The 26,572-nt window shown below is 44.3% G+C and overlaps 1 protein-coding gene across 1 annotated transcript; it reads right to left on the bottom strand.

Annotated features, from left to right (window-relative positions):
* Positions 1-1,127: 1,127 nt before the first annotated feature.
* Positions 1,128-21,057, bottom strand: LIPM (lipase family member M). Its single transcript, XM_047088562.1, has 9 exons — positions 20,911-21,057; positions 17,903-18,020; positions 13,037-13,235; positions 11,845-11,954; positions 9,446-9,582; positions 8,453-8,599; positions 7,118-7,189; positions 5,604-5,675; positions 1,128-1,950 (listed from the first exon to the last, which is right to left on the bottom strand). The coding sequence occupies exons 1-9, from the start codon at positions 21,055-21,057 to the stop codon at positions 1,681-1,683; spliced, it is 1,272 nt and encodes a 423-aa protein (XP_046944518.1). The 3' UTR covers positions 1,128-1,680.
* Positions 21,058-26,572: the final 5,515 nt, after the last annotated feature.

Here is a 26,572-nt window from a genome sequence, read left to right as displayed (position 1 = left end):
CAAAAATACCTTTATGATTCTCTCGTGAATGCCAGGCAGCTACTAAGGTTGTTCTTTCTGTTTATTTTCATTGTTAAAATTCAAAATATTATTATTAACGTGGGACGAAGGATTTCTTTACAATAAATAGAGCAACAGAAGAAGATGGTATCTGCGTTATACTTCCAGAAGGGAGATAGTGAATATCAAAATACATTTCTCAAGTCCTGTGTCAATGACACAGAGTAGAAATAAACACATTTTAAAAATGATCAAATTTCGCCAAGCAGGACTGAATCATTAATATCTTTAGACATGGACTAAAGTGTAGACGTATCACACACTATATGAGGTCACAAATGAACAGTCTAAGAAGAAAAGATTTACCATCCTTGAACAGAACAAAGGGCTAATGAAAATCAAATCCGGAATATTTATTGAGCTATGTACAGAGCCTTAAGGTGTATGTTTTGTGAAGGCAATAGTAGTGTGTAGATACAGATTCAGAAGCCCCTACGTGTCTCTGAAATTATTTTAGATACATGGCACCGAATCGAGTTAGCAGGTGGCTCTGGGGGACGGAATCAACAAATGAACTTCACACACCAGTGTACCTTCCACACGCACCTGTGTACCTTCAATTTGGTTTGCAAAATTACGCTATCACTCATGTGTGACCGTAACTGTCATCTTTGAGACGGTGCGAAAATTGAGCATTTTCTTCTATTCGTGACTGACTCTGGGCAGTTATCAAGATCAAAGAATAAAATATGCGACAGTTTGTTGTCTCTATGCTCATGACATTCTAATACTTTCTTCCTAGTTTTTCGTTTTTGAAGGCAGAAAACCGGGGCAGACATTTGTGGACATTAGGTCTTCTAGCGTCAGTCGATGAACTCTCCAACGAGCTGGGCTAGATGCTAGGTACTGAAATACGTATACGTGCTTCATGGAGTGCGTAACGTGCTTATGGAAAACTCATTAAATTCCTCACAAAATTATTTCCTCTGAGACTTAACTATAAAACCCTGGCCCTTTCTAATGGGGCTTAAAATGTATTTCATCCATATTGTCCCCTCCCTCCCTCCCTCCCTCCCTTCCTCTTTCTTTCCTTCCTTCCTTCCTTCTCTCCTTCATTCTCTCCCTTTTCTTTCTCTTTCTTCTTTCTTTCTTTCTTTCTTTCTTTCTTTCTTTCTTTCTTTCTTTCTTCCGTTCAGCTTCCTGGAGTAGTATTATGTCTCTACAGCAATAAGGTGAAAATGTCCAGCTTATTTTGTCAAAGTTACAACAATCCAGAGATTCAAGACCTCTGTCTCTGTCCCGATCAGTCATTTTACTTGACTGGTCCAAATAGATGGCTTATAGAAGAAAATTAACATTTTAAGGGGCTCTCTCTGAATGACATAGAGAATCCTAGATAACCTCTAGCGGTCAGGTAAAATTTACCCTTCAGGATGGTAGAATATGACACATGAAACCTATCTTCACCCAATCAATATTTTAATTAGCTGATAAAAATTTAAATGTCAGTTTTAGTGTCAAATACAGGAAATCTCAAGGAATATGTACTATATCTCTGTCCTCCCTTCTCCACCCCCCTACTCATATGGTGGGTTTTCAATTCTGGAAATCCTTAAAATCCTCCCTTTAAGGGTTCCCTCTTCCCCGAGGCTTTTCTGAGACTTGTCAGTGTCCACGGTTTCACAATCGGATGCCACACACTCCCTGGGAAAAGCTGGTTTCTTCCTGCTTCATCAGGTGTATGATTTCATTGTACACACGGTGAGGAGCGTCCAAGCCCCAGATGAAGTCCACATGTGCCCATTCAGGAATGTTCTTATGGTAGATGAGATTGGTCACCTCGGCCAGCAGTGTCTTCACATCCTCTGGGTTTGAAAGCCAGTCCTGACCCCCCGTCCACATCGCCGTGGGGACCGTCATGTCTCTAACTTTGTACCTTACAGGAGTTGGCTAGAAAAAAAGAACGCAGGTAATGTTTGGGTTTTCAAGCTCACAATTTATATTTCAAATAAACGATAAAAATATGCCACGTGTGGGGCGCCTGGGGGGCTCAGTCGGTTGAGCGTCTGACTCTTGATTTCGACTCAGGTCATGATCTCATGGTTCCTGAGACTGAGTCCAGAGTTGGGTTCTGGGCTGATGGCTCAGGGGCCCGCTTGGGATTCTCTTTCTCCCTCTTTCTCTGCCCCTCCCGCACGCTCTCCCTCTCTCTCTCAAAATAAGTAAATAAATAAGCTTTTGAAAAAAAAAAATATGCCATGCGTTGTGAAGAAAGGTGCTCGGGCACCCGCAGCCAAGCAGAAATTCATCAAGAATTTCTGTTCAGCCCCTGCTTGAAGGCACAGTTGGTTAACCTTGCTGGGCCTCAGTTTCTTCATCTGGGAAATGGGGATGACACCTGTAATAACTTAGGAGGTTAAGGGAGAAACCATGTAAGTTGGCTTCCACTTTAAGCATTAATTTTCCATTACTTTTCTTCCTATTAATGAATACTTAACACACACATTATCTTTGGAAGATAATGTTCCTGTCCTTTTAAAGGATGATTTCAGAAATTTCACAAGGCTAGAGGGAAATTTTATATATATATATATATATATATATAATGATTATTTTCAATATAATTATATATAAATTTAAATATAATATAATATTTTAATATAAATATATATTATATTATATATTATTATATATTATTATATGTATATTATATATTATATATGTATAATATATGTATGTATGTATATATATGTATGTGTATATATAATATACACATAATGTATGTGTGTGCATATATAATATACACAATAATATGTATATTGTGTATATACACAATATGTGTATATTGTGTATATGTATATACACATATATATATGTGTATATATACATACACATATACACACACGTACACACATATGTACGTACATACATGTACATACATATGTACACACATATATGTACATACATACATATGTATATATACACACATATATAATATACACATAATAATATGTATATATATATATATATATATATATATATATATATATATACATGATTCTATAGAGAAAGGCAAGATATTGGAGCCTCACTGGGAAGTCCTTGGAATCTTCACAGAGACTTTCTGGAATAACAGAAAGCCCTTGAGGCAGACCCAAGCTCAAAACCTGGGGAAGTCAATGGCACTGGAACGCAGGTAGTCTGAACCAAGCGAGGTAACAATTAGAGCCCGGCTCCGGTCTTCTATCACCCGAAGAAAAGTATCCAGGATTCCTAACTGACACTCTTCCTTTGTCAAGACGTGCTTCCAGATCATTCTGGCTGTCCGAGCCCTGAGGTTGATCAAGCACCTAGAACTCTCCACAGTGAAGCTGAGGCTCATTTCTTCTCAGGAAATCCACTGTGGAGCCAAGGTGTCAACCCAGGCAGTCCTGGTTGACTCTCTGGGGCTTTCTGAGAATTGACAGTTCTGGCCTGAGACTGTGCTTTAGAATAAGAAATACATATTTGGTTTCCATCCCCATTTCTGGCACAGAGCTCCTGAAACCCTTGGAGTTTACCAGGTGATGAGAGCCAACAAAGTGTCTTTTGTGAAGTTAATGAGCTGACTTTTGGACTTCACCCAAAGATGGGGGCTGGCCCCCCAGTGGACACAAGCACGTGAGGGCTGGAACTTTCAGTCCTGCCCCCAGACCTCCAGGGAGGGGAGAGGGGCTGGAGACGAGTTCCATCGCCAGTGGCCGATAATTGAATCCATCCTGCCTATGTAAAGAAGCCTCTATAAACATCCTACATGGTTGGGGACCTTCCTAGCTGGCGAACACGTGGAGATTTGGGGAAAGTGGCATGCTAGAGAGAGCTGGAGGCTCTTTGCCCCTCGCCCACAACCTTGCCCTATACAGCTTTTCCATCTGGCTATTCCTGGGTCACCGTCTTTTGTAATAAATGGGTGATCTAGTAAGTTAAACGTCTGTCTGGTTTCTGCTAGCCAATCCGGCAAATTAACAGAACCCAAGGGGAGGGTTGTTAGATCTTCACTTTATGGCTAGTCGGTCAGAAGCACAGGAACAACCTGGGCTTGAGATTGGCATCTAGCTGGAGGGCACGCTCAGCAAATCGAGCCCTTGATCTGACGCTGTCTCCAGGTAGTGCCCGAATGAAGTTAAATTGTAGGACCCCAGCTGGTGCCCGGAGAACTGCTCGTTGGTGGTGAGGGATCTCCCCGCGCTCACACACACACAGAGGAATTGAGTGATCGGAACTACCTTCTATAGCCTAACTTCGACACAAAAGGTCGGAGCAGTCTATGGTGCCATTAATGCATTTTTCTCTTTTACGTGTGAGAACACTGAACTGAATTCGGGTCCAACTCCAAGGTGCTGTGATTCTACGACACCTTTTTGGCACGCGTGTCTTCCTTTCCTTTCCCTGACCATTTCTAGGGCCTATGTTGCACACGCTGCTTTCTCTAGAATGTAAAACATTTATGTTGATAAAACTATCTTGAAGCTAGACTGCTTTCTCCAAAGGCATGTTTTAGGAAACGGTGAAGAAGGACCTAACAAAAGGTAGCTGATGGCTGTGATGGAGAATATGCTGGTCAGGGCGCTCCCAGTCTGTCCCATTTCTCGGCTTTTTACATCTAGACCCTCAGAGGCTGGCCTCTATCGGGCTCCCTCTGGCTCTATGTTTGCATGGTCAGTATTTGTTTGCATTCACACAGAAGCCAACCAGTAATCTTCAGTGGGGATTTCATGCTCAGAAGAGTATCCTAGTCCCTTCGGACTTTCCACAACTGTTAATTTTATCCTGTAGCATCGACTGTGCATTTTCTTAGGCAATGCAATAACCTTTCGTATTTTTCACTTGCAAATTACAGATTCGTTAAAAGTGTGACCAGCGGGACTCTTAAGGGTTATCGAGTCCGCTAACTTTTAAAGACGGAGACATGGGGGTCTGCGGAATCAAAAGCAGCTCGCCCAGGACCACACAGAGGGTCATGCAAGAGAAGGACCCATGGGCATTGAGTGCTCTTTCATGGGCCATGAAGCAGCCTGACCCCTGCCACCTTCATTCATGGTTTTGTTTTTTATTTTTATTTTTTGATCCTAAAAGGATCCTTCTACTGACCACCACAGACGACACTCTTCCCTTCACTAAATCTACCCTGTCTTGCTCCTTAGAAGCTCAAGTGCCTTCTTCCTGGAGGCAGCCTCATCGAGAAAGTTCTGCTACTCCATCATGAAAGCAGGAGGCCTCTTGGCTAAGCCGTGAACTTCTGTAGTTTCTTTTTTTTTAAAGTAGACTTCACACCCAGTGGTGCACAACGCTGGGCTTGAGTTCACTCATGGCCCTGAGACCAAGACTTGAGCTGAGAGCAAGAGTCTGATGCTTCACTGACCGAGCCACCCAGGTGCCCCTGAACTTCTCTTTTCAAATGGAGTCAGGCCCGAATTGTTAGCTGCTGGCCAAATTCTCATATTTTATTCCCGCCTTGACAAAAAACAAAACCAAAACCAAAACAAACAAAACAAAACAGAAACCCTGCCACGATCACTTCCCTCCCGTTTATTGCCAAAACAGGATGCATTTGATTTTCTTACCTGATTGCCTTTCTCCAGATTTTTGGTCTCGCTCCCCCAGTCAAACGCCCGGAGTTCCCCAGAGTTCACTGCCTAAAAGGAGACAAATGGGCATGGCCTTCAAACGCACCAGACGCGTCTGCTACCACCGTCTGTAGTCAGGAGGGAATTGGAGGCTGAGGCTGCTCTTCCATTCGGGGCTAGGATGCTTTCCGGGAAAGCGTAAAGGCAAGAGTGAGGCCCTTTCGGGGAAAAAAACGTACCCGGAAAGCACTTGCCACGTTGTCCTACAACTGCGGGAAGTGCATGCCCGTAGCAGCCCAAGTGCAGTTGGCTGTCCCGCAGGACCAGCCGGCTGCGGCGGGAGAGCGCCCCCTAGCGCTCGCGGTGGGGTGGTGCTCGGAGAAGGCGACCGAGGTACAATCCAGGTCAGAATTCTTCTTTGCTTTTGATTATAAAGTCTCTCTCCCGCCCCGCTACCACCCCCCGCCCCGTACACACACACACACACACACACACACACACACACACACAGCAATGACCTTAGAAGCACAATCTGACTAGGCTCTAAATCCTTGGAGAAACAGGACCCATGTTTATGGCTTTTAAAGGTCCTCATCATATTCTTAAAACTTTCTGCTTGCAGTAGGATCCCTCTGGGATTTTTTTTGTTCAACAAAGTCGTAGTTTTATTTGTTTACGTGTTCCACGAAGTGGTAGTTGCAGTAGATGAGAATCTAAGGTCAACCACGCTCTAGCTTTCTGTCTTTATCTCCGTCCTTCCTCCGACAGCCAGTCTACATAGACTCTGCAGTACGTCTCTAATAAGCAATATTAGGTGTGGTATCAGTTCTGAGCCATCCGAGATCCACCCGCGGCCCCCAGAGACAGTACATGTGACTGGTGATCGGGACCCTCCCGTCTGTGACTGTCGGTGAAGTCAGCAGCACAAAGGACTCCTGTGAAAACTTCTTGGGGTATTTAGGTCCTGCCTTCACATTTTTATTACCACTTGACCGTGCTGCTGGAGGAGCCGAAAAAGAGAATGGAAACGTGATCTCCGGCCTCATCTGTGACGTGTCCAGGGACAGAGAAAGGTCTCTCTTGGACCATCTGAAGTCACATTCTTCAAAAAAATTTTTTTTTAGTGTTGATTTATTTTTGAGAGAGAGAGGGAGAGAGAGCTTGAGCAGGGGAGGGGCAGAGAGAGGGAGACAGAATCTGAAGCAGGCTCGAACTCACAGCTCACGACCTGCGCTGAAGTCGGATGCTTAACCGACTGAACCACGCTGGCGTCCCTGAAGTCCCGTTCTTAAGGTCCACCCAAGATTCCTTGAGCCATCTCCCTCCCATCTTCCCTCCCATCTCCTGAAAAGATTCACTGCTCTAGATTAAACCCACAGTGGAAACAGCATTGACAGGATCACGTTTCCTGTTGGAATACATGTGAAATAACACTTGCGCAGTCAAAAGGACATCCTTCGACTACTTCAGACAAGACGCACAAAGACCCTCAGCCAAGGCGACGTTCCTACCTGGCTCCAGTGTAGGATATTTTGCACAGACGTCCCGGCGGGCGTATGCGCCACATACACGTTTGCTCGGCTCTGTAACAAAGCACGAGTGGTTTGTGGGGCGTGGGAAAACTCACGAGATGTGCACCTTGACAAGACCACATCTCCAGGGGGTCAGAGTGAGACATGGGAATATCGTTAGTTTAGCAGCAATTATCTACGAAACAGACATATACACATGCACATAACTTTTAAAAATGCCACTAAATGTATTCTCAGGCACCTGTATTTTTTCATCTGAGAACAGCTTCTCTTTAGACATCTGACTTCTTCTAAAAGCTTGACTAAGATAATTAAGCATGAGGGCTCTAGAACTGGGTCTGTATTCAAATCCCACCTCTGTCATTCAATTTGGGAGTTCTTTAATGCATTATATATTTGATTAGTTAATTCTTTAGGTATTTAATGCATTAAGTCTCAGGATACTAGTCTATAAATGGACGTATTGATAATACCTGTCTCATAGGGTTGTTATAGGGAATCACTTAGCCTGGCATATAATACATGGTAGCTATTAATCATATTATTAATAAAAAAGGGAAAAAAATCTTTAGGAGTGAAAGACGTGTGCTCCCGGCTGCTGGGAGCGTGGCTGGCAGACTTTTGGACTTCCTTGGAGTTGGGGGAGGGGGGGTCCCAGTTGCAGAGAGCTGTCCTGCCCAACGTCTCCCCTGGTGACATCTGTAGTAAGTGACGGGTTGAAGCGGGATTATAAAGACCAACCCCTTCACTCTGACTTGGGACAGCTTGGAAGGGTCATCTGATATTCACATCAACTGAGGTTCCCACCGAGACCCCATAGCGACTTGACGCTTTCAGTCTACTGAATCCTGCTTCCTTCCCTGCCCTGGGTGCCATCCCAAGGGTCTCACCCCAAATCATTCTGCACACTAATCTCCAACTCAGATGGTGCTTTCTGAGGAAGCCCGCCAGCGACCCCACCAACGGTGGCTATGCCTAAGCTGAACTGAGATTCCGAGACGTCCCCTTAAACTACAAACTGGAAGGACCTACGGAGAAAGAAGAGGTGTGTGATGTCTGGCAGTTAACTCACCGCAGTAGAGCTGCTCTCACACCTGTTCCACCCATAATCTACGAAGTTAATATCTAGCAATGCCCTCACGTCAACCTTGACTCAGCCCGTGTGGAAGTATTTTCTGCGTGTTAGTATGATTTGAAGCAAACCGAATTAGTTGGTGTATGTCATTTCTCTAAGCCTGCCCTGTAGTAGCTCACTTTCAGGGACTGAGACCGATCACTCCTAGTGGAAACAGGATTTATTAGGCTCCCACTTACCATGTTCATATTGTTGGCGTTAAATCCTCCCAGAAGTAACATGACGTTGCTACAAATCTGATCAATAATCATCTGACCACACAGGTAAATAACAAACTGTCTGAAGAATCTGGTCTGGTACAGAAATTCTTTTTTGCCAAACAGCCCCTGTAAAAATATGAAATGGGGTAGTAGTTATTACATTAGAGTTCAAAAGAAGTGAGTCTAATTTAAAAGCATACAGATCTTCCTCAGCTTACGATGGAGTTATGTCCCCAATAATACCCCATCATAAGCTGAAAATGTCCAAAGTCAGCAATGCACTTAATACACTTAACCTACTGACATCATAGCTCAGCCCAGCAGACCTTGAACATGATCAGAACGCCTACATTAGCCTACGGTTGGGCAAAGTCACCTAACACAAAGTCTATTTTATTTATCTATTTATTTTAAAGGAGATTTAAAACTATTTATGTATTTATTTTGAGAGAGAGAGAGAGTGCACACAAGCAGGGAAGGGGGAGAGAGAGAGAGAGAGAGAGAGAATCCCAAGCAGGCTCCGCACTGTCCACATGGAGCCCAATGTGTGGCTCAAACCCATGAACCGTGAGATCAAGACCTGAGTGGAAATCAAGAGTCGGACGCTTAACTGACTGAGCCACCCAGGCGCCCCAACACCTATTTTACGATAAAGTGTAATTTATTGGGTACAGCGCCGAAAGTGACAAACTGTGGCTGTGTGGGGACAGAAGGGTGGTAAGTGTATCATTCGTTGACCCTCGTGACCCTGTGGTTGCCCAGGAGCTGTGGCTGCCGAGAAAGGATCGTACCAAATGTCACCAGCCCAGGAAGAGATCAACATTCAGAATTCAAAGTATGGTTTCTAGTGAATGCTTTCGCGCCGTCATAAAGTCGAAAGATCATTATGGCGATCTTACATTCTGCGTGTCGTGGCAAATCGGGTCGGAGACCCTTCTACACAGACAGGAAGTTCTCTGAGGACTCACGTACCTTGATCATCACATCCGGCAGCAGCAAAAATTTGGTGCCAGGACTTTTGGCGTGTTTGACAGTGGCTATGGGTGCTAACGCAAAATACATTTTGATTTTCTGAGCTAGTTCTGGCATGGTGGAAAAAGCAATAAAGCCTACAAAAGAAGAGATACGTCAGCGTGGATATTGAATCTCCTAAAACCCGTAAAATACTGATTTCACTCTGGTCAAGCTATTTCAGGAACTCCGTGCCACGGTGTCTTAACCGTCCCAGGGAAATACAAGCTCCTTAAAAGGGGAAAACGCCAGCCGCCAAAACACCTCTGTGTCCCCTAAGACATCTTGCAAACACTTTCCAGCTAGTAGGTTCTCATTACATTACCGAATGGACCTATTGAGTCCAATAGTACGGACTCCGAGAACATATATACGTAGAGGGAAGTAACTGTGTGCTAGACACTTTTCAGGGGACTTTTGTAGCTCTTCCTTCATTTAATTCTGACTCTTGCGAGGGAGGTATTGAGGCAAATCTCTGCTTTACGGTGAAAGAGGTTGAGCGTTAGAGAAATCACCTTGTTTATTGGTAACGAGCATGTTCCGTAATATAATGGGTGTTGGGAGAGCAGGGTTTACTCTGGTCTCCTTGACTCCTACCTCTTCTGGAGCCCAAACTGTAATGTAATCTAAGTTGTCTCGTGAACTGGGTTTCAACTCTTATTTTTGTCGTAGACTAGGTCCGGGACCCTGGCTAGCCAGTCCGTGCCTCGGTTTCGGTATCTATGAAACAGTCCAAATTACCACCGTGTAGGGGAGATCTCTGTGGAGCCTTGGGGAGAAGAAGGGGGCTTTTAAAGCCAGGGCAAGGTCATTGAGTTTGAAATACTCTGTGCACTCAGATATTTGCAGCTTGAGCGGTAGGGGGCAGAGCAGACGGAAACCAGTATCACGTGACTTCCTCCCGTCCCCAGAAGGTGAGTATTCACGAAGAGCACTTCCTTCTCAACTTCTCCCTCCCTGTGATTACGTTTGCCAGCCACAGGCCAAGGCAGGTTCAAGAGTAACTCACTCGTAGCTTTTGCCCTCCCAGCTGTAGGTCCTATCGCAGGACGGAGCTGGAACGCCATTAAACTGTAGTCCAGCTTCACTGTGACCCTCTCTGAACTCCCTCGAATGTCAAGTTTGAGAACTCCCGCTAACTTCCCCCAGTGATACTTCTCTTTCTGCAAAGCAAGTACAAGTTTTCCGTAGGAACAGCTCCATGGTTGACCACTGGAAGAGTCCTGTGCTTTTTTGGCCCCCTTTTTCTTCTCGAAATAGTGTTTGGCCTCATCAGTAGCACCTTGGTCTTAATGTCACGCTGGACAATTTGTGTGTAGAGAAGAGAAAATCTCAAGGGCCTCTGGACATTAGAGCAAAGGCAGGCACTAACACCCCAACTTCCTTTCTGAGAAGTGTGTGGGGAGACGGGAGCGTCACCGCAACCGGTTAATGTTGTTGAAAAATCCAGAGGAGAAAACGTGGAAGTCAGACTCTTCATTGGCCAGAGAACACCAAATAAAAAGAAGCCCACTGAACTCCTGCCCCGAATTCCAGGAGGTGCGCTTACCTGCCTTCTCAGAGCCCCATACCCTGGCCGTCACCTTCGGGTTTGGCTCCGGGTGAAGGCAGAGCTCTCTCAGCCCTCCCGGGACAGCCTTCCCCTCAGGGCCTGCGCTGGGCCCCTCCTGCTCTCCCCTTGTCCTGATCTAAGCCAAACACACTTTTCCTACTGGTTTCGGTCTGAGATGAGGCGGGAGGCCGCAGACTGCACTCCCGTCTCCCCAGTAGATGACCTGTATCCCGCAGGGGCCGTGCGTTACGGTCTCTCGCAAGTGCAGCGAATGCAAAAGGACAACAGCACAAAATTCCAGGCGTTGTCCTTCGAAGGAAAGGAAAAAGACCTGGATAAAATCCCCCATCACTGCTGTCCGTAGCGGGACGACAATGCTTGCTGTGTATTGAATTGCAGGTACGCTCCGGGCTCTGAGACGAAATCCCTGCCTTCCCAGACCTTGTATACATTACCATTGAATAGTCCAAACTACCTCTAACTCTGCTAAGAAGGAGTGATTATCACCATCTTACAGATGAGGAAACCGAGACCCGAGGGGCTGGATAATTGGCTCAAGGACATTCAGCTACGAGGCCCCAGAGCCAGATGTCATCTAACTCCACATCTGTCCGCCTCGAAAGCCCTCGCTCCTTCTACCACACCACAAGCTTCTCTCGGCTCAATCCCTGGTTTCCCACAGCCCTCGGAGTGGGAAGAGGATGGGGTCAGTTTTGAGACGCATGTCGGATGACAGATCCCAGGCATAGCCACGCGCACCGCATGCCCGCATTTCTGACTGTACAAACCTGCTTTCCTTCGAACCTACCCATGGTAGTGCCCTGTGAATAGCCGACATAATAGATCTTTTCCTGGCCGGTTTTCTGCAAAATAAAGTTTATGACTGCAGGAAGGTCAAACCTAGCCATCTCATCATAACTATAAGGGGGGAAAAGACAAAGTTACGTGAAAAATTATAATCAGAAACGACAAAAGCAGCCCCGGGGTTTACAAACAGGCCCCCGAGGCGTCATCCCCACCGGCCTGTTACTGTGCCCCTCACAACCCTCAGAGTGGACTTGTTTCACACCCGGGACACATGGGGGCCTCTGGGGCCACCAGCTATTTGCACACTGCTGTTTTCTCCAGATGTGATCGCAGAGCGGTAATCATCTTCCGTGGATGTTTACTGAGCATATGACTTACCTCCCAGTGGAGGTGTCCTATTACCCGGTTAGTAGAACAGCACAGGGCCGTGCAGATTCATTTGTATGGAAAGAATTGAAAACGCTGCGGGGCCCTTCTCTGATCACATGGATAAAGAGCAGGTTGAATGCCAATAGGTACTTTAACTAAAAACATTAAAAACCTTTCGTAAGCGTGTGAGATATGTATTAGTTAAATTGATGGTCCCTCAGACTTCATGATTTCCCTCATATCTTTTTTTTTTTTCTTTGAGAGAGAGCGACAGAGCGAGAGAGCATGAGTGGGGAGAAGCATAGAGAGAAGGAGAGAAAGAATCCCAAGCAGGCTCCGTGCTGTCAGCACAGAACCCAGTGCGGGGCTCGAACTCTCAAACTGTGAGATCATGACCTGAACTGAAACAAAGAGTTGGATACTTAACGGACTGAGCCACCCAGGCACCCCGCGTTTCCCTTATGTCTTTAATGTTGCCTGATCTCATCACTTTCTGGGTATCAGTCCTTGTCATTACTCAGGGGGGAGTTAGCCCCAGGATGTGCATCTACAAGGAAATGGACCTACATCTTCTCTCCCCCCAGCCTCAACCACCTGACAACAACCACCACTTTTAGCCAGACCCACCTTCTACTTGGGAAACCCGATCTTCCCCACTCCTCCCCCCAAAGAACCCCTCGTGAAATTAAAACAATCGAGGGACATCACGGTAGGATATTGATGAGCCAACCAAGGTAAATTATCCAAATGCTAGAAGCCGTATTCTTTATCCAGTTCTCCCAAAGACATCCACGTCCGCCTCCACTCTCAACACTGTCATATACCTGAAAGCCCAGAACTCATCTTGGTCAATGGAGAGGGTCTTGTGTCTCCGAGACCAGGTGTTTCCCCGGCTGTTCCCCAGCCACACGTCAAAACCAGCATCGGCCAGAATGAAGCCCAGGCTGTTGTTGGGAAGGTTGGAAATCCAGTTGCTGGCGTCTCCAAGCAGGCCGTGCTGCAGGAACACCACAGGCTTGGAACCTACACGGGAGAGAATTTCAGCCGCGTGAAATGTTCTCCACCTTTCTCGGTACCCTCTAAGGTGCAAGGGCTTTCAAGGCCAAAGGACCTGTGTTCAAATTTTGATTTAGCTGCTTGCTAGATGGATTGTGTTGGTTGGTCACTCAACCTCTCTGCTTTTTGATTTCCCCATCAGAAGAGCAGGATTTTTGTTATGATTAAGTAAAATAGTGCACGAGGGGCAGATGGGGCCATGCCGGGCACAGAGAAGAGATCAATAAAGCTCAGCGTCCATTGTGGTCTTTGTGTAGTTTTTACTATCACTAGATGTGTCTGGGCACCACAGAGGACATTGGAAGTGTCCTGGAGGCAGTATAGTATCATGATTAAGATAATTATGTAATGACAAATATAATGATCTATCATCTACTTTTAAATGTATATATAATGTATTATTATAAAATTATATATAGATGTATGTTTCGCATATACCATATATGTAATGGTTTAATGATTATGGGCCCTTCATGTCAAAAGGATTCATTAGCCAGCTTGAAGAGGTTCCCACTTCTCAAATATGGGAACATTTGAGACTCAAAATAAATAATGATAGCAATAAGTTATATCCCAGTGAATACATTAAGAATGCATAAGACTATATTGATACCCATCAATAAAAGAATAAACAAATAATTAGAGAGGGAAAGAAAAGCTCTTACCTACGGTAAAATATCAGTAAATATGGAAAGATTGATGGCCTTATAAAATCATCAGGGGATGCTAAAATCAGTGGGTAAAAGTTCAGAGAGATATAGTATATTTACATTATCTGAAAGTATCTCCTCAAAAATTATTTGTTAGTTACAAAGGGGAAAATGTTGGATTCAGAGTAGAAAACCTGACAGACTCTACCTTAACAAAATTGTTAGAAAGCTAATATCGCTAAAGGGAACAGGACCGGTCATTTATGCCATTCACAAACATTAACTCAAAATGTATTAAGACTTAAACGTGAAGCCTGAAACCATGAAATGCCTAGAACTAAACATAGGGAAAAATCTCCTTGACATTAGTCTTGGCGCGGATGTTTTTGGATAAGACACCAAAATCACAAGCAACAAAACCAAAAATGAACAAGTGCGACTGAGTCAAACTAAAAATCCCCTGCAGAGCAAAGGAAACGCCCTCATAGTGAAAAGATAACTCACAGAATGGGAGCTAATATTTGCAAACCGTGTATCTGATAAGCGGTTAATATTCCCGAATAAAAAGAACTTGTACTACTCAATAGCAAAAAAAAGCCAATCTGATTGAAAAATGGGCAAATGATCTGAAAGGGCATTTTGCCAAAGGCGACATACGAATGTTCAACAAGCACATGAAAAGGTGCTCAACATCACTCATCGTCAGGGAAATGCAAATCAAAACCACAATGAGCTATCACCTCACAACTGTTCGAATGGCTGTTATAGAAAAGAAGGAGTAACCAGGACGTTGAGAATATTGGGGAAAAGGGAACCCTTGTACACTTGGGTGGTAACATAAATTGCTACCGCCATTAGGGAAAACAATATGGAGGTTCCTCAACAGATTAGAAATAGAACTACCAGATAAACCAGCAACTACACTTCTGGGCATATGTTCAAAGGAAATAAAACCAGTGCAATCTCAAAGAGATATCTACATTTTCATGTCCATTGCAGCATTAAAAGATTGGAAACAACCTAAGTATCTGTTGACTGAGGAATGCATAAAGATGTGGTGTCTGTGTGTTTGTGTGTGTGTGTGTGTGTGTATAATTTAGCCATTTTTGACAAACATGGATGAAACTGGAGGACATTATGCTAAGCAAAATAAGTCAGGCAGGGAAAAACATACTGTATAATCTCACATATATGTGGCATCTAAAAAAAAAAAAAAAGAGTTGAACTCCTAGAAACAAAGAATACAACAGTGGTTACCAGGGACTGAGGGGTGGGGGAAATGGGCTAATATTGGTTAAAGGGTACAAGTCTTCATCTATAAAACGAGCAATTCCTGGGTAGCTAATGTATAGCAGGGTGGCTATAATATTAATAGTAATATTAATATGAAGGTAATAATAGGTAATGTCAATAATATTATCAATAGGTAATAGGTTATATCAATAATATTATCAATAATAGGTAATATCAAGCTAATAATATTGCATTTGCTGATAGAATAGATCTTAAGCATTCTCACTCAAAAAAAAATAAGTAAAATAAAATGGTAACTCTTGGGGGTGATGGATGTGCTTGCTAATCAACCTGCTTGTGGTGATCAGTGCATAATGTATCAGAGCAAACCATCACAGTGTGCACTTTAAATATATACAATTTTATTTGTCAATTATGCATCCATAAAGCTGGGGAGAAAAGAAGAATATTTTTTAGTAAAGAGAGTATCACCAGTATCGGGACAAGCCGTTATCATGTGCTCCAAAATATGACACATTGAGGGCACGCCTCTGCTTCTGTGGCATTCCCGCCAAAATGTATAACCTGCATCCCATCATGAAGAAACACCAGACAAAACAAATTGGAGAGCGTTCTGTAATAACTGTCCAAAACGCTTTTAAAAAATGTCAAAGGCAAAGAGACAAAACCTGAGAAATTGGTTCAGTTTATAAAGGAGAACCGCCCCCCCCCCCAAAAAAAAAAAACCCACAAAACATGACAACTAACTGGCATACGACCCTGGATTAGATTACTGACCAGGGATAAAAGCAAATATAAAGGACTTTGGTATAACTTACATAGTTGTAATATGGGATATGCAGTAGGTAATAACATCAATCATTCAATTTCCTACCTTTTGAGAAATGTGCTGTGATGAAAGAAAAGAACATTTTTAGTGAAGGCGATCAGGATACCACCTAGCCTCCCAGGGGATTTTCTCCTCGAAGAGGCCAATAGAAGCTGCAGAAACAACACTGGCCACGAGAGGGGAGTATTCTGCGTCAACAGGACCCAAAAGGTAGGTAGATACACTGAACTCCAAACTCGCGTGTGACGAGTGAACAGTCTAAGTAAACAGGATGTGAGGAAACAAATTCCATTCAAGAATGGGGGCTGCAGGTGATTCGTGAGCTTAGGAACTGCCACAGTCACTCGATCGCTCAGAAGAGCTGTGCCTGGTTTACGTCCTGGGATTAGCGGGGCGTGGTGAGAAGTTCTTTCTGCAACTCCCGGCTACTTGTTTATTTGTATAAAATTCATTAAAATCCATTCACTCAGTCCACGTATGTTTATTGGCATCTAGAACGTGTGTGGCACTCTTTTAGGCACCGGCTGTGTAGCCTTCAACAGAATAAAGTCCCAGTTCCCCATGAGTTTACATTCTGGTTGGGGGAGACAGATCGTGAATAAGTAAATATCTATCCCACCAGGTGACAGGTGCGATAGGGAAAAGGAAGCAGGATAAAGCGGCGAGAGCCTGCTAGGTGGCAAAGGGCTGCTATTTTGAAAAGGGTGGTTAGGGAAAGAAGGTGATTGAGAGGACCTAAATGAAGGCCCGGGCAGACTGTGTAGCTATCTGATGAATTAGCGGTCCAGAGGGAGCACGGTTAAGTTCAAAGGCACCGAGGTTGGGGCATGCTGAAGATATATCAGGCAGGGTGGTGCAGCTGGCATAAAACAGGTTGGTTTTCAAAAAGCTGCACAAGTGTAAGTTGCAATAAAACCGAACCCTAAAGCCTGTTCACACCAAAGACAATAGCATTCACCCAGCCTTCCCTGGTTCTAGTTAAGAACGTGGGCTAGAGCGGCAGACGGATCTTGATTTGAGTGTGGGTTTTGCAACATTCTAGCAAGTGCTAGCACAGGCTTTCTGGACAAGTTACTTAACCTCTGTGAGTGGCAGTTTCTTAGGAGTATTGTGAAAGTTAAATGAGACGAATGCAAATAAAACACGTAGCCTTGTACCTGGCGTTTAGAAAGAACACAATATGAAATTATATTATCTGTACTCATCACAAATAATGTAGTTGCTGTTATACACGCAGAGCTAGAGTATTCAAAGGAACAGAGCCAAATGGAGATAGAGGGGGGGCACACTTTCATTGGTAAGGAACGCGAATTTTTTAAAAACCAGCATGAGCTGAAAATCCCATATACAAAGAATGGGATTATATGAATTGTAGAAAGGTCTAACAAATTTTAAATGTACCCGTGTTGCCTGATTTTTAAAAAATTTTGGTGAGAAGTTGGGCAATATCTCAAATACTTAAAGTGCTGTTCGGATGGGGAATAGAGTGTGCAGGGGTGGGCGTGAGATGCCATATTGAAATTTGCATTCTTCATGAGCAGGGCCTGGTGTGGTCTGGTCAAGAGACTGTCGGTGAATATTCTAGAACGTCTATATAAAAGGAGTTTGGGGATGGGTTATATGCTAGAAGGGGTCAAGAAATGGACCTTCCTGGAAGGTGTTTTTGTTTTTGTTTTTGTTTTTTAAGCAACCACTATGTTTCTTTGGGATAATTGGAGATATTTGGATTAATGGGGTGGTTGTGATGGAGATTATGGGGGGTAGTGAAGCTATCTTTTGACCCGAACAATGGGCTCCAGTCTGTAACAAGAACACAGACTCCCCTCTACACACCCAAATCACAAGGAAGTCATTACTGTAGGGAAGGCTGCCATATTGGAGGGGCATGGGGTGAACCATACCTGTCTTCTTAAGTTTCGTTAGGCCTTGAGGAATTCTGTTAACAGAAAGGATATACCCATCTTCTGTCACGACTTCATACTCTTCCCAGGGATAGCCTTGATGTTGGATGATTTCACTCTAAGGAAAAAGCACAGTGTCTTTCGAGTTCAGTTCTTTATGGCTATACTCTCAATAGTTCAAAAGTAGTAAGTAGATTCCTTGACCTGGAAGATGTGGACAAGACGTCCCTTCTGTTCCCTAGTTAAGCATGTTACCTTAGAAAAACTAGCCACCAACACTAACGCCAGCTCTCTTTGCCTTTAATGTGGAGAACGGACCAGAACAATGGTTCGCAAAGTGTGGGCCCTGGACCCAAAGCATCAGCTTCACTTGGGAACTTGTTAGAGTTACAAGTGATCCGTTTCCCTCCACAACTATTGAATTGGGAACTGGGAGGGATTTGTGGTTTAACGAGCTCCTTCGGAAATTCTGATTCACCCTGATGTTTAAGAACCACTGGACCAGAATACTGATTCCAAAGCCTGAGTGGACATCAGAATTATCTGGGGCACTTAAATGTACGGCTCTCTGGGCCCACTTCAGGTTAGGGATCAGGTCATTCTAATGCAGTCAATGCGGGCATCTGTCCCAGGAGAGCTGATGAGAACCCTTAGACCATGGAATTTCCTAAGGTTCTTTTCAGATCTAAAAACCACAGACTCGGGACACCTAGGTGGCTCATCCCGTTGGGCATCTAACTCTTGGTTTCAGCTCAGGTCATGACCCCAGGGTCACGGGATTGAGACCTCGGTCGGGCTCTGCTCTGGGTGCGAGACTGCTTAAGATTCTCTCTCCCTCTCTCTCTGCCCCTCCCCTGCTCATGCTTTTTAAAATACAATACAATAAATACAATAAATACAATACAATAAAAACCACAGACTCAAGAACAGCAGTTCTTAACATTTTTAGGTCAAGGATCCCTCGGTGAATTCGAGGAGAACTATAAAAAGGAAGACACACAGGGACACACAAACACGTTTTTGTGTATACTTTCAGGAGTTCCTGATTTCTTGTTGCCTGTGTATGGACCCCTGTTTAAGGACCCCTACTCTACACAGTTATCACACGTAGAAGGTCTTTGTGAAATACGAGGCTTCAGAAATCTCCTCCGTATCTTCACTATTCCTACCCACGGTCATCACCCAGAGGAGGGAATTATTTCTATCAGCTGCTACATTAAAAGGACCGATAGAGGAGAAAGCCGGGACTGAAATGCCCAGCGTAGTACCTGAGGAAAAGCCTAGTAGTGGAGAGAAAGTCCCTGAGGTCCCACTGCTTGGCTTTTAATCCTGGTTTGAACACTGATACACAAACCAGCTGTACGATCTTGGGAAAATTAGTTAATTTGTCCTTGTTCCTCAATTTATAAACCTATAAATGAAGTATGCCCATGGTTTATACTCCATGGGGTTCTTGCAAGGAATGTGAAGAGATAATGCACATATAACACTCACTAGATTACCTGGCACATAGTAGGTGTTTAATGCACATTAGCAACTACTGTAACTAAACATCACGCCCACCCTCTCAAGTAACTACTATTCATTTTGCAGACGTGAGGTTAAGAGACCTTGTTTCAGAAAAAACTTCCTGAATTCTCTGGATTGGGTCCCCCTATTTTATGTTTTCTTCTTTGATTTCACTGCTTTTGTCATTAGCAATTGAGTGTCTATTTTCCCTGCTGGACGGTATAGCTCCATAAACTAGGGTCTTTTGGTATCCTTAGATCTCTGTAACCTAGTGATTAGCACATATCAAGGGCCTAATAGGTGCTCATTTAACACCAGCTAGAAAACCACACACATGAAGCCAGCTGTCTACCAAAACATAGGAGAGATTATATCCATGTAAATCAGTATACGGAATCAAATCTGTTCAGACTCCGAACCGCTTATATTTCATTTCTTTGAATCGAAACCAGTAATTATATGAATTTCCTACTTTACTTTGCCTCTCCATGCGTGAACTCTCAATGGCAGAGTCGGTTCAATGGATTTTAGTATTAGGGCTCCTAAGGTCCCAAGGGCGCCCGGCGCTGGGCACACCCAGTGGGTGAGGCCGGGGAGACCGGCTCTGTCTTTGGCTAGAGAGATTCCCTCTAATTACTCAGAGGAATGTGTGTGGGACCTTCGCCGGGCCAAGAGGGAGGAGGGAGCCTCTCCTCACCTGGGAGGGTTCACTGTGCAGTGGTTAGAGTGATGAGGCTTGTGTTCGGGCAGACCTGGACTGAAGTTGAAGCTATGCTACCTGCCAGTGGTGTGGCCCAACAGATGCTCCTCATAGCCTCTTTATTCTGTTTCTTGATTTGAAATACGGGGATGATCCTACCTACTGCAGGGGGGCAGTGAGGAGGACACGGCCCCTCTGCTGTTTTCATGACAGTATCTGCGACGGGATACGCACAACTTGATGAGGGGAGAGCTGAAAACTTCTCTGGGATGCTTAAAAAGTCGTCACGCCGTTCATGAGTTCTACCCCTCTCTAGATTTCCTGCGGGCCCTCTTATGGCCAGCCAACCGAGTGACCAATCCAAAAGAGGGTAAGGAGAATAGACCAGAACGGGCACAGGATGTGACGAGGAGCAGGTGTCCTGACAGTAAGGAGTGAGAAGCGAGACCCTTCTGATCCACACGAGATGGCAACAATCAAGGGTCTGGGTGTGGCTCAAGATAGCGCAGTGGTTTCTCCGCTCCTAGGATGAGCCTAAGAATCCAGGAAAGAGTTGAGTTGCGCTCGAAGCAAAAGGATTAAGCCACTCGCCCAAATTCACTGAATTTGTTCAAGGAGAATGCAGGCTTACTCACTCACTGGCTTTCTTCCCAGGACCGTGTTCTGATCCATGACTACGCTTTGCCAGCAAAAGTCACGACCGCACACAAATATAATATATAATGCAGATAATACGCAGTGCAGAAGTTAACGTGGGAGCCACGTCATTTCCCCCCAAGCGTGGAAAATCCCAACTTACAATGTTCATGAATGCTTCTGGGTCCGCTGCTTTAGTCGGCATACCTCCCGAATTCACATTTCTTTGGAACAAATATGCCACCACAATCAGAAGCCACATCTCCGTCCTGTGTGAGACAATCCACACTCTTGACAAGAGTTTTGACATGATCCAACATCTGCATGTGTGTTTTTTCCCGGCGATGGAACAACCGGTTCTAATGTCAGAAGGATCTGGAGGTTTAAACACTGTTTCCTGAGTGTCCCATCTAGGACGCTTCCCCCAAATTCTGAGACAGATTCAACAAGCTTGGTTGATAGGAAGGAAAGAACACCAAGTAGACTGGCAACGTGGCCGAGGATGTCCCAATGCCACCAGGCTCCTCCTACCGCTCACACGGCTCAAACTCACCAATCCTCACCTTCTAGGTGTGGGGAACTTTCTTTGATGCAACCTGGAATTATGTGCACGTGACACAGCCCATAAAACCCCTGTTCTTCATCATCAGGAAATAAGAACCATAGGGAAGATCATTTTTCTTTTATTCTTAGTTTTTTTTTTAATGTTTATTTATTTTTGAGAGAGAGAGGGGTGGGGGAAGGGGCAGAGAGAGACAGAGACAGAATCCGAAGCAGGCTCCAGGCTCTGAGCTGTCAGCACAGAGCCTGACATGGGGCTCGAACCCACGAACCGCGAGATCATGACCCCAGCCAAAGTTGGACGCTTAAGTGACTGAGCCACCCAGCTGCCCCCCCTTTTCTCCCCTAGTTTTCAATCTCTCTTCCAAGGGTGGAATCCAGTCTGCAGAACGTATTACAAGTTTCGATAGCCACCTTCTAGGGTTTCAATGATCAGTCCTTTTATTGAAGATCAATGTAGCTTATAAGGAGTTCTATTTAACATGTCAGAAAATTACAGGACATTCCCTCTTTTTTAGTGATGAGTGAGATCATTGGTTGGAAGAAAATGCATCTTCCACGTTTCGACCCTTTTTTAATGTGGCTCCATTAAATAGACACGTGAAAAAAGTTTCATGTGGGGTCGTAACCACTGGCTAATTGCCGAGAGATTAATCAGATGGATACCTGGTAATTAAATCGTCTGCAATAACTAGAATGAGTTGCAGCCTAGTTATTTGCATGAGCTAAATGTCCCAGTTTGAGGTACTGTGTGGTCACGCGAACCCCTCCTTACCTTACTATTGTTTGAACGGGCCAGGAGGATAGACGTGCTGTCGTTTTGAGAAAGAATGTGTTCACATATCAGAAAAAACACCTTATTTAAAGTCATATATTTCTTTACCCCTACATTAGCTCCTTAGAGTGGAGCAGAGAAGCAGACTAACTTACAGCCTTCTGGAATGTGGCTGGCCAAGGAGCCCAGGCCAGAACAGGACTGATGGGTCTGTGAGAAAGTACCACCCACAGTCTGGCCTCACCCAAGCTGGGCCGGCTGCACAGGTGCTGTGGGGGAAGCCGGAGGCTCTTATTCAGACCCACCTCAACATTCCCACCAGGCCGATCAGATGCTCGCTAAGGAGGGGCCCTTTGACCTAGTTCAGGACAGCAGGGACAGCCGTCTAGGTCTGAGGATCCCCGTGTCTCCAGTACCCTCGGCACTCACTCTCCAGTTCTGCAGAGCCAGACTCTGGCTCTCCCATCGCTGCCCTCTTGGGACTTCTCGATGTCACATAGCTAGAAAAAAAGGCAAATCTTTTGTTTTTAGGAATGCGAAGGCATTAGATGATTGGCCAACGTTACCTAGGCGGGTTGTGGTGACACCAGAACTGACATTCAGGCGTTTTAATTTATTGGTGAGTGTTCCTGATGCATGGGAAAAAAAAAAAAAAAAGAAGTGCCATATTTCAGTGTCCTCTTGCCCATTCAGAGACAAAGCCTCACCACCATCCGAAGGAATGACATCAGTCGCTGGTAATTGGTAACTGGTCTCTTGAAAACATTCTCTCGGGGCGCCTGGGTGGCGCAGTCGGTTAAACGTCCGACTTCAGCCAGGTCACGATCTCGCGGTCCGTGAGTTCGAGCCCCGCGTCAGGCTCTGGGCTGATGGCTCAGAGCCTGGAGCCTGTTTCCGATTCTGTGTCTCCCTCTCTCTCTGCCCCTTCCCCGTTCATGCTCTGTCTCTCTCTGTCCCAAAAATAAATAAACGTTGAAAAAAAAAATTTATAAAAAAAACATTCTCTCCCAGATTTGAGATTCAAAATTGTTCTGTGATTTCATTATAAGTTGGGAAATCTACTCCCATTTGCTCCAATATATTCGGGTAAGATCAACTCCCACCCTGGATTAATTAACTTGTGAATATCACACAGATTTATTAATAAAAGAATTGATGTCTGTTCAGAATGAATCCTATGTTTTGGGTAGTTTTGTTTTCAGCCTTTATTCACTGTGTCCTCCATGGGTGTGAGTGAACAAGGCAGAGAAAATACAGTTCAATTTGGCTACCAAATTCTTGGGTGACTTTTAGGAGCCTACAACTGTCATTTTGGAAGCAGGTAAATGACATTCTAAATCCAGCTGAAACAGCTACATTTTGAACAAATGTGATATAAGTTCAGTTCTTCCCCATTCCAGAATTTTGACCCCATGAGCAACTTTTAAACGTGGAAAGCATCAGAAGCATTAGAAAGAGAGATGGGGGTCCAGCTGTTCCAACGTGACCTCCAACTTGGAACTATTTATCCCAAGAGATCTATCTTCAAGGGTTTCTATCCTCCTTTCATCCTTTAAATGGGTTTTTATTGTGTCAGTGCATAAAGACAGAGCATCTGCAATACTCTGCCATCTTGAAACTAAGAAAATGGGTCTCTCCCAATATACACTACGTGCAAATCAATTAAATATCAAAATTACATAAAAGCAATGGGTCTTATTCAGTAAAAAGTGAATAAGGAATCAACATGTAGCCTTCCCTGAAGATGTCGTGTGTGTAAAAACTGTAAAAATGGAAACAGTTATACAAAACAGGAGAAAACCCCCCCAAAAAAACAGAAAACACACAGGAACACAAGAGTAAAAAAAAAAAAAAAAGGGAAGATGAAAAAAAAAAAGCAACCCTCAAACTGGAAGAGAAATCCTCTTTTCTGTTTGAGTTGTGGGTTAAAGGGCTCTCAACTTAGAGCTGTGTTCCACCAACGTTGAACTGAGTCTTGTTACAACAGTTCCTTCGGGTTTTACAAGCTGAAGCCCTGAGTCCGGTGGAGGCTGGGCTATGGGATCTATCTGAAGTCTGAGTCTGTGCTCTGATCAGAATCTCTCTGTGTTCAAACATCCGGAACTTCGAACTCAGGCCTTGAACTCAGGCCTGATCTCTTCCTCTCTCACCAAGAGTTATCTTCAAGGACACTCCAGGCCTTCAGGCAAACGGCCTTTTGGCTTATCTACTCTCCCGGGGGGTCAGACATGCCCGAAAATATGTTTCTCATTTTGAAATCAACCAATACCTCTCAGCTATAGTAATCAGCATAGGTTGGCTCCTTTTTTTTTTTTTAAGAAAATAGAAATTATTTTAAGTTAGAATAAAGTTATTAAAATCTAAAATAGGTTGTAGTTAAATTAAAAAATTTAGAGTTTGCAGGGCACCTGGGTGGCACAGTTGGTTAAGCACCAACTCTTGATTTGGGCTCAGGTCACGATCTCATGGTTTGTGAGTTTGAGCCCCAAGTCGGGCTCTGCGCTGACAGTGTGGGGCCTGTTTAGGGGTCTGTCTGTCCCTCTCTCGCTGCCTCTCTCTCTCTCAAAACAAACAAATAAACATTAATTTTTTTTTAGAGTTTGGGAAAAATATTTAAAACATGATTGCAAAACAAGACAACAGAATATATTTAGGTTTATGTGAGACACAAGGAAAACTACAGAGTTTTAAAATACCAATTGCACAATATCGTGGTGGCTGGGTAAATAGTGGGTTAATTTCTAAAACCAAATATACAAGCTCTAAAAAAATTTCCCTAAGCTTTTGTTTGTCCGGGAAAGTATTTATCTTGCCTTCCTTTCTGAAGGACGACTTTGTGGGTAAAGCATTCATGGTCTGCAGTATCTTTCATTAGCGCATTGAATGTCTCGTCCAGCTCTCTCCTGGTCTGTAAGACCTCTGCCAAGACATCCACTGATGGCTTTGTGGGAGCTCCCTTATATCAGATCATTGTTTTCCTCTCACTGCTTTAAAAATTGCCTTAGATTTTAGGCAGTTTTATTATAATGTATCTTGGGGAAGATCATTCTGAATTGAAACCTTGGAGTGACCTAAGAGCTTCATGAACCTGGTCATCCAACTCTCTCCCCAGACGTGGGAAATTCTCCATCAGGATTTCTTTAAAGTTTATTTATTTTGAGAGAGAGAGAGACAGAGAGAGAGCAAACAGGGGAGGGGCAGAGAGAGGGAGAGACAGAATCCCAAGCAGGCTCTGTGCTGTCAGCACAAAGCCTGATGTGGGGCTCAAACTCATAAACCATGAGATCACTACCTGAGCTGAGATAAAGAGTTGGATGCTTAACCGACCAAGCCACCCAGTTGCCCCTCCACCAGGATTTCTTTAAAAAAAAATTTTTTTTAATGTTTATTTACTTTTGAGAGACAGAGACAGGGACAGAGTGTGAGTGGGGGAGGGGCAGAGAGAGGAAACACAGAATCCCAGGCAGGCTCCAGGCTCTGAGCTGTCAGCACAGAGCCCGACACGGGGCATGAACTCAGAAACCATGAGATCATGACCTGAGCTGACGTCGGATGCTGAACCGACTGAGCCACCCAGGCGCCCCCTCCACCAGGGTTTCTTTATTTTTTATTTTTTATTTAAAAAAAAATTTTTTTTTAACGTTTATTTATTTTTGAGACAGAGAGAGACAGAGCATGAACGGGGGAGGGGCAGAGAGAGAGGGAGACACAGAATCCAAAACAGGCTCCAGGCTCTGAGCTGTCAACACAGAGCCCGACACGGGGCTTGAACCCAGAAACCATGAGATCATGACCTGAGCTGACGTCGGAGGCTGAACCGACTGAGCCACCCAAGCGCCCCCTCCACCAGGGTTTCTTTAAATAAGCATTCTGCTCCTTCCCTTCTTCTCCTTTCTGGATTCCAGTGATGAATATGTTGTTTCTATTCATGTGTCTTATAAGGTCCTATAGGCTTTCTTCTTTCTTTTGTATTTATTTATTTTTTATTTTTTCAGCTTTGGCTCCTCTGAGTGGATAATTTCAATTCATCCGTTTTCAAGCTCACCTCTTTTTTCTTTCGGTTGTTCAAGTTTTGTTCGAATTCTTTGTTGGATTATTCAGTACAGCCATCGTGTTCTTTAGCACTCAAATTTCCGTTTGGTTCTTTGTTATGTTTTCTACCTGTTGAACTTCCCATTGAGCTCCTGATACCATTAAATTGTTACCTGTGTGTTCACTTTTTGCCCTCTGGGTATCTTTACAAGAAGCAGTTTTGAATTCTTTGTCAGGCAGTTCCTGGATCCCCATTTCGTTGGGGCCAGTTATTGGAGGGGCACCATATTCCTTTGCTGGAGTCACGTTTCTCTCATTCTTCATGATTGCTGTAGCCTTGGACAGGTGTCTGTTCATTGAAGAAGCTGTCACCTCATTCAGACTTTGTGAACTGCTGTTGGTGAGGGAAACTTTCGCCTGTGGGGGGAACATGCTGTGATAGCAGACCACGAGGCAC

The sequence above is a fragment of the Lynx rufus genome, unplaced genomic scaffold (assembly GCF_022079265.1).
Source record: "Lynx rufus isolate CCGP_SWC_20201006 ecotype Redwood Valley unplaced genomic scaffold, mLynRuf1.p SCAF_25, whole genome shotgun sequence".
Lineage (NCBI taxonomy): Eukaryota > Metazoa > Chordata > Mammalia > Carnivora > Felidae > Lynx > Lynx rufus.
The sequence above is the reverse complement of the archived record's forward strand: the minus strand, read 5'-3'. Positions and strand labels throughout refer to the sequence as shown.